Source organism: Meriones unguiculatus, chromosome X (genome assembly GCF_030254825.1).
Source record: "Meriones unguiculatus strain TT.TT164.6M chromosome X, Bangor_MerUng_6.1, whole genome shotgun sequence".
NCBI classification, from domain to species: domain Eukaryota; kingdom Metazoa; phylum Chordata; class Mammalia; order Rodentia; family Muridae; genus Meriones; species Meriones unguiculatus.
This window is the reverse complement of record NC_083369.1, coordinates 91611370-91620250: the sequence shown is the minus strand read 5'-3', so window position 1 is coordinate 91620250 and position 8881 is coordinate 91611370. Positions and strand designations below refer to the sequence as shown.

The window sequence follows — 8881 nt, the reverse complement described above, 5'->3', positions numbered from 1 at the left end:
TATTTGTTTGGCTATGTTTGCCTGTGTTTCTTTAAGGATATTGTCTATTTCTTCTTTCTTTGCCTCCAATTGACTGGCCTTCTCTTTGAAAGACTTGTTCATTTTCTCCTTATGAGCCTCAAATAATTGGGCAAGCATGGCTTTAAAATAATTTTCCTGTGCTTCTGCTGAATTGGAGTATCCATCGATTTTGGGGTTTGCTGGTGAAGTCATGATGTCCTGATTTATGTTGGAAGTGTTCTTTCGCCTACCCCTGGCCATTGGCTTATCTGAAACCTTCCCTGTTTGTTTTTGGATTCTGCAGATCAGACTGGTGCTGTCTCTCTCTGGTGTCTGGAGAGTTCTTCAGGAAGCTGAGCACTCTCAGCGTGTGCTGAGGACTAGCTGTACCTGTGGGAGGAAAGTACGCAGGCGCAAACGGGGCAAATGCAAGTGTGTGTGCTCGCGCGCGCGTGTGTGTGTCTGTGTATGTAAGTGTGCGTGGATGAGTTTCTCAACGGACAGAGTGATGGCTAATGTTGAACCCTTGAGTGTGTGGGAGGGGCTCTGCACTGTATATGTCGCAGGCGCTAATGATGATCGCAGCGCAATTTCTGGCATTAACTGCCTAACTCCTCAATTAGGCCCACAGGGCAGGAACTTCAATGTCCCTAGTGCCCCTCTGTTTCCCAAAGCGGGTATGTGGGTGGGAGGGGGGTTCGATGCCTGGCTTCTGATTTAGAAGGACCCAGGATTTGGGGAACTGCAGATTCTCAAGGGTGCACTCACTTACAGGCAGGTCTCTTGGCAGAGATCGTGGTATCCGGGGCTCTCTGCTCTCTGGTGTGGCCCTGCTTCTTTGATGTGCTCCACCAGTTCTGTGCTGCTGTCACTGCCAGGTTCTGAGGTCTTGCTGCAGCTGGAGATTTCAGGGTGGTCACTTCAGCAGGGATGGGGTAACCAGGCTCTCTGTTCTCTGGTTTGGCCCTGGTTAGTCTTAAACTGGAGGGCTGTGGTGCCCTGCCAGTTCAGTGCTGCTCCGCCGCCACGTCCCGCTGTAACTGGAGACTGGGTTGCTAGTTCCAATGCTTTCTTGGAAGTCCTGGGATCTCTTCGTTGTGCTCTCCAAGCTTGGGAGGCCCAGCGCCTGGTGTGTCCAGGTTGTATGACGTTTCTGCCTGGTTTTGGTGAGTATATAGCGTATTCTCTGTCACTGTGGGATTGGGCGGGCCGTACCGTCAGTGATGGCGATCCTGCGGAGCTAGTATGGTGTCTAGCAGATTCGCGCCCTGGGAGCAGATGATATCTTTAATGTGTTTTTGGATTTGGTTTGCGAGTATTATATTGAGTATTTTAGCGCCAATGTTCATAAGGGAGATTGGCCTGAAATTCTCTTTCTTTGTAGGGCCTTTGTGTCATTTAGGTATCAAGGTGACTGTGGCCTCATAGAATGAGTTTGGTTATGTTCTTTCTGTTTCTATTTTGTGGAATAGTTTGAAGAATATTGGTGTTAGCTCTTCTTTGAAGGTCTGGTAGAATTCTGTGCTGAAACCATCTTGCCCTGGATATTTTTTTTTGGGGGGAGACTTTTTTTTGGGGGAGGGAGACTTTTGAGGACAGGTTCTGTTTCCTTAGGGGATATAGGACAATTCGATTTATTTAACTGATCTTTGATTCAGCTTGGGTAAATGGAATCTATCAAGAAAATTGCCCATTTCATTTAGATTTTCAAATTTTGTGGCATATATGCTTTTGAAGTAAGACCTAATGATTCCTTGGATTTCTACAGTGTCTGTCATTATGTCAACCTTTTCATTTGTGATTTGGTGATCTGGACAGTGTGCCTCTGCCTTTTAGTTAGTTTGGCTGAGGGTTTTTCTATCTTTTTGATTTTTTTTTCAAAGAAATAGCTTTTGGTTTAATCGATTCTTTGAATTGTTTTCTTTGTTTCTAATATATTGATTTCAGCCCTGAGTTTGATTATTTCCACCTGTCTACTCCTTTTGGGTGTCTTCTTCTTCTTCTCCTCCTCCTCCTCCTCCTCCGTTTTTTGCTATTTCTGTTATTGTTGAGGTCTAGTTTTAGAACATGGTGGTCTGATAAGATACAACAGATTATTTCAATCTTCTTATATCTGTGAGGCTTGCTTTGTGCCTGACTGTATGGTCAGTTTTGATGAAGGTTCCATGAGGTGCTAAGAAGAAGGTATACTCTTTTGTCTTTGGGTGAAAGATTCTGTAGACATGTATTAGTTCTATTTGATTTAAAACCTATGTAAATGTCATTCTTTCCCTGTTTACCTTTTGTCTCAGCTATCTGTCCTTTGCAGAGGGTTGGGTATTGAAGTCTCCCACTATTAAGGTTCTGCGATCGATGTGTGATTTAAACTTTAATAATGATTCTTTGACAAATTCAGGAGGCCTTGTGTTTGGTGCATATATGTTCAGAATTGTGATGTCCTCCTGCTGGATTTTTCCTTTGATGCAATGAAGTGTACCTCTCCATCTCTTTTGATTAATTTTGGTTGAAAGTCTATTTTATTAGATATTAGGGTGGCTACTCCACCTTACTTCTTGTGTCCATTTGCTTGGAAAACCTTTTTCCAGCCCTTGACTCTGATCGGAGGTAGTGTCTACTTTTGTTGCAGAGGTGTGTTTATTGAATGCAGCAGAAGGTTGGATCCAGTTTCTGCAATCAATCTATTGTTAATCTTTGTCTTTTTTTGGAGAGTTGAGATCCTTGGTGTTAACTGATATTATTGACCAATGATTGCTTAATCCTTTTTGTTCATGTGGAGTTGGTGGTGATTGTGTGTTTGTGTACTTATTTTTTTATGATTTTTTTTAATGTGATGGTGACTTTATCCTGTGTTATTGAGATGTAGTTGATCTTGTTGGGTTGAAGTTTTCCTTCTAGTATCTTCTGTAGGGCTGGATTGTTGCATATATACTGTTTAAATTTAGTTATGCCATGGAATATTTGTTTTCTCCATCTATGTTAAATGAAAGTTTTGCTGGATATAGTAGTTTGGGTTGTCATCTGTGGTCTCTGTCTGCATGATATCGGCCCAGGCTCTTCTGGCTTTCATAGTCTCTGTTGAGAAGTCTGGTGTGATTCTGATAGGTCTGCCTTTATATATTACTTGGCCTTTTTCCCTTGCTGCTTTTAATATTTTTTTTCTTTGTTCTGTAGACTTACTGTTTTGATTATTATGTGGTGTGAGGAGTTTTTTTTCCTGCTCAAGTCTCTTTGGTGTTCTTGTATGTTTATGGGCATCTTTTTCTAAGGTTGGGAAAATTTTTTTCTCTGATTTTTCTCGAAAATATTTTCTGGGACTTGGAGCCTGGAATCTTCTTTTGCATCTATTCCTATTATTCTTAGGTTTCATTTTTTCATGGTGTCCTTGATTTCTTTTATGTTTTGTATTCATAACTTTTCTGATTTTAATTTTCTTTGAGAGATGTTTCAATTTCTGCAATTGTATCTTCAGCACCTGATAGACTCTCTTCCATCTTTTTTATTCTGCTAGTGATGCTTACCTTTGTGGTTCCTGATTTTTTTCTCTAAGTTCTCCAACTCCAGGGTTTTCTCTGTGTTTTCTTTTTTTATTCTAATTGTTTTCATGTCTTGCACCATTTCCTTCATCTGTTTGAATGTGGATTCTTGTCTTTCCATGATGGCCTCTATTTTTTTGTTGGTTTCCTCTTTATGTATCTCTATATGTGCCTCCATTTTTTGTTCCTTTCCTTTTTATGTGCCTTGAATAACTGCATAATTATAGATTTAAGATAATTTTTCCTGTGTTTCAGCTGCAGTGGTAAATCCGTTGATTTTTGAAGATTCTGGTGAAGCCATGATGTCCTGGTGTTTGTTGCCTGTACTCTTTTGCTGGCCTCTAGCCACCTGGTTATGTGTAGCCTTGACTGATTATTCTTGGAGCCTGTACTACAGACTGGATCCACCTGTTTCTGGAGTTTTAAGTAGTCTCTCCTGGATTCCCTGTCTTTTCTGGCTCACTGTTTGTAACCCAGGTAGATGGGGTACAGGCCAAAAGATCTCTGGTCTAGAGCTGCTCCAGTGTCCCACTGGCTTCCTTAAGAAGGTGGAGGATGGGGTTTGGGTCCCAGGCCTGGCTCAGCTCCCCTGAGTTCACTGGCAGTGCTGACTGCTTTGTTTTCAAACTAGGTGGGCTAGGCTGCGGGGGAGCAGGCAAAAAGATCTCTGAGCCTAGAGCTGCTCCAATGTCCCACAGGCCTCCTTGGAGAGGAGGACAATGGAACTTGGATTAGGTGCCTAACTCAGCTCCACTGGGTTCTCTGTGCTTGACTTGCTGATTCTGGCCTATGTGAGCCAGGTTGCTGGGGCAGGGTTGGGTAGATCTCTTTGCCTAGAGCTGCTCCAGTGTTCTGCAGGCTTCCCTTAGATGGTGGGAAAGATAACATGGGTCCCAAGCATAGCTCATCTATGCTTTGTTCACTGTCTGTGCTGTGCTGGATAATTCTGACCTGGGTGAACCAGGCAGGAGAGGAATAGGCAGAATGAAACCACACCTCCCCCACAGTACCAGAATGTATCCCCTCCAGTGGGTGGTGAGAGTGAGCACCACTAGCTGCCGTAACTGACCAGGTAGGTATCCACAGTATGTTGAGTGTGGTCTCCCAGGTTTGGAAACAGGAGCCTCTAGTACCCAGAAGGTGTCCATAGGACTTTGATAGTGTGTGCCCAGGTTTGGAGCCTCACCCTCAGTACAGGAAGGTATTAACTACAGAAGCAGTAGAGTGAGCACCCAAGGTCTGAGCTGCCAGTTGCTAGTCTCAGGAAGGTATCCACAGAAAGTGGGCTTAGGTGTTGAGTGGCCTAAGGCTCTGGGGTCACCTCTGCCTGTCCCAGGAAGGAATCCACAAATGGTGTATTTAGTCAGTTGGGTGGCCTAAAGCTATAGGGTTGGAGCCCTGTGAATGCACTGCTGGTCCCAAAAAAGTATCCATTAATGGTGGATCCTGATGGGTGGCCTAAGTGGGGTCAGAGCTAAGCAAGCTGCTGCCACTGGTACCAGTGGGTTTGGGCAGATGGTCTAAGGCGGGAGGTCTAAGCCTCCCCTCCTCTTCCTGCATGTGCAGCCACTGCCAGTCCCAGGAATATATCCACAGATGGTCAATTTGGGCAAGTGGCCTTGGGCTATGGGGTCAGAGCCCAGAGAGCTGCAGCAGGTCCCGGGAAGGTATCCACAAATGTTGGGATTGGGCTGGTAGCTTAGGGCTATGGCAGTGTCCAGCTGGAGCCCAAGAAATTTTCCTGGTATTAGCCAGGTAGTCTGATGATGGACCTTCAAGTATCCCTGTAGATTTTTCTCTCATCTGAGAAACACAGATGTTGGGGTTTTGGGATCTACAGTACAGCCTGCCAGTCACCCTGCTCTCATTGCTAAGCAGCTATTCAGATACCCTGCGTGGTTGGCACTACTATTTTCGAGAGCTCCTCCTATTTTTTTCTTCATAATTTATTCATTATATATCCTGTTTGGAGCCCCCTCTATCAACTCCACCCAGTCCCACCCTCCTACCCTCCCTTTTCTCTCCATCCCCTTCTTCTAGTCCACTGAAAGGGAAGTTCTCCACTATTGCCATCTGCCAATAGCTTGTTAAATCTCATCAGGATTGCATGGATCCTCTTCCTCTGTAGCCTGGCAAGGCTGCATCATCAAGAACAAGTGATCAAGGAGCAGTCAACTGAGCTCATGATAGAGGCAGCCCCTGCTCCCCTCACTCAGAGATCCACATGGAGACTGAGCTACCAATAGACCATATCTTAGCAGGGGATCTAGGTCCTCTCCATGCATGGTCCTCTGTTGCTGCATCAGTCTCTGCAGGAACGCCTGGCCTCAGATCTTTCTATATCACTCCTGGGAATATACCTAAAAGATGCTCCACCATTCAATAAGGACATTTGCTCCACTATGTTCATAACAGCTTTATTTGTAATAGCCAGAATATGGAAACAACCTAGATGTCCCTCAATGAAGGAATGAATACAGAAAGTGTGGTACATTTACACAATGGAATACTACTCAGCTATTAAGAGCAAGGAAATCATGAAATTTGTAGGCAAACGGGTGGAGCTAGAAGAGATCATCTTGAGTGAGTTAACCCAGAAACAGAAAGACAGGCACGGTATATACTCACTTATACTCGGATATTAGCTGTATAATATAAGATAGGCAACTACAGATCTAAAGAAGCTAAACACTAAGGAGGACCCTAGGGAGGAAGCTTAAATCTCATTCAGAATGGCAAACAGGATAGATAGACACCAGAAGCAGTGGAAGAGAGGAAACCAGAGGCGGTGGAATTGGTCCTCTGAAATGATTCATCCAACAGGGTATCGACACAGATGCGAGACTCACAGCCAATCTTTGGGCAGAGCACAGGGAGTCTTATGGAGGAAGAAAGGGGTGGGAATAGGGGGACATGGAGGGGACAGGAGCCCCCACAAGAAGACAATTCTTAAAATATTTATCTAAGAGAAATCTGCTGGAAATTTCCCAGAATTATAGGGCATTTCTATTTGTATAAGCTTCCAACATTTTGACATTCTAACAATTGTCCCAGTCCATCCTGATCCCTAATGTCTTCAACACGTGGAATGAAACATGGCTTTCTTAAACACCTGTACCAAAGGATCCCAGGGAATAAAGTCCCCAAGTCTAGGCCTTTGAAACCAGAATGACTACAGTTGGTTATATACAAAAAGTTTTAATGAAGTGAAAATGGAACATATTGATAAAACAAACTTAAATAGCTCTCCCTGTAAGCTATGATCAGAATGAGGTTGTAAAATCCCTAGAAACCTATTCTGGCTATCATGGTGACTTTTAGATAAAGCTATATTCAGTAGTAGTAAAACATCCAGCTACTGAGACAACAGTCTAGAAAAGTAGAAAAACAATCATTTCTTTATTCTAATTGATGAATATGACCAGCTCAACTGAAATTTCAGGGGTATCATGTCAATCAATGAAATGTCCATCAAGGCCTGCAAGAATGTAACAGAGTCAAGTGTGAAACAAACTGTGGGGTAGTAGACTTTCCTACTTCTCCCAAAGTTGCTTCAAATCCAAGAGCTTTATAAAAAGCAGCAGGTCACAAGGAGTTGACAGAAAACTTCCTGCCTTATCCCTGTGCAGGGCTCATTACTTATATGAAAAAAATAGTAATTAACGCAGAACACAATATCCCTGTCTTGTAAGAAGCTTCAGGTTCCATTAAGCATCACACAGATCAACGGCACTCCACATCTCACTGGACTCAGGACTCATCCTACTGGTAGAAGGTGATACATATTGATCTGAATATGGCTTTAAGTCTATATCAGTCTTTCCTGCCGCAGTGGATTTCTTCCTTAAGTAGGACCAGCAGGCACATGTGAGACATGACCTAAACCATTCAGAAACACTGGAAGAGAAGAGCTTTTTACAAGGGTGGAAAAATTGATAGAACACAAGCATGAAAAGAACGCTGGTGCAGTATCCAATGAGCAGCTGCAAAATCAGCAGAGGCGCACACACGTACATGTACAAATCTGTTTTGAAAAAATACCACAGGAGCAGGAGGAGAGCATTCTCGATGAATCTTATGATGTAGTAAATCAAAAGCCGGTACCAATTCTGAGACTTGCTGATGAGGTCAGGATTGTCAATTTGCAGCTGTACGGCTGACCAGCAGAACATGTTGATGCCAGCATACAGAAAAGTAAGGAAACAGAGCACGATGGTGGTGCCCACCCTACTTAGGGCCTTCTCAATGTTCTCAGGGAATGGGGAGCCACTGCGCAAGAAAATGATCCAGGGGTAAAAGAAGAAGCCGAAGAAGTTGACAAGTATGACTATCACTACCCAGACCTTGAGGACAGAGGTAAAGAGGACCAGGACAATGACCCGAGTGGCAATCTCAAAGCTTCTCCAGAGGAAGATACAGACATAGGCCAGGGGCTTGACTTTGACCTCGTACTCATCATACTTGATTTTGATGGCTAAGATGTTGCAACGCAAGGCTCCATACACAATGGACAACAGGGACAAGGTCATGATGAAGCCTGAAGAGAGAAGAGAAAGAGCACTATCAAACCTCCACCAGGAATCCTATGGCTAATGCTCTGACATCTCCCGCCCACTTGGATTCCTCTATATTACATGGACAGGCCAAATACCACCTGTTGATATCTGAGACTTGTCCGAGGACTTTTTCCAGATTAACAGAAGGCTGCTATTAACACATTACTGGCAGGCTGAAGCACCAGGGATTTAAGAGCCATGGATGAACCCCTCGATAACCCAATTCTAGCCACAGTAAGAGCTAGTTTCCTCACCTGTTATGTAGAATAGGTGTAAGTAATGTGTTCTATGCTATTTCCCATTGTTTACTCATAGGCTTTACCTTCTAGTCACCTACTGTGATTTTTGTCTAATAATAACCCAACTCATCCCCTTTCATTCCTGTTTTCTCTCATGCATGTTATACATTCCTTTCAAATGCATGGCCTCAAATCCTCTCAGGGTCTGCTTCAGAGGCAACTCAGACTGAAACTTATTCCTGATGCCAGTCTTGGTCAGTGAAAATCTGAAGAGTCCTTCACACAGTGTGGTTCGTTTTGTCAGTTGGTCTATCAGTTTTTGCAGAGTCAAGACTGTGTCTAGCGATTTTTTAGTTTTCTTTTTCTTTTTTGTGATGTTACATGTACAAAACCATCACCAAACCCCAAACCACTGAGATTCTCCCATATTATCTTTTAGCATTTATACCATCTTGTACTTTACAATTAGATTTGTTATCTACTTTGCATTCATCTTTATAAGGAGTGAAAATTTTGATTTAGTCACAGTTGCAGTTATTCTACAGGGCATATG

The 8881-nt window shown here is 43.4% G+C and overlaps 1 protein-coding gene across 1 annotated transcript in view; it reads right to left on the bottom strand.

Annotated features, from left to right (window-relative positions):
- Positions 1-1204: 1204 nt before the first annotated feature.
- Xk (X-linked Kx blood group antigen, Kell and VPS13A binding protein) overlaps positions 1205-8881 on the bottom strand; it is a 65022-nt gene continuing 57345 nt past the window's right edge. The window contains exon 3 of the mRNA XM_060375703.1: positions 1205-8070. Coding sequence (XP_060231686.1) covers positions 7241-8070 — 830 coding nt within the window. The 3' untranslated portion in view covers positions 1205-7240. The remainder of the gene's footprint in view (positions 8071-8881) is intronic.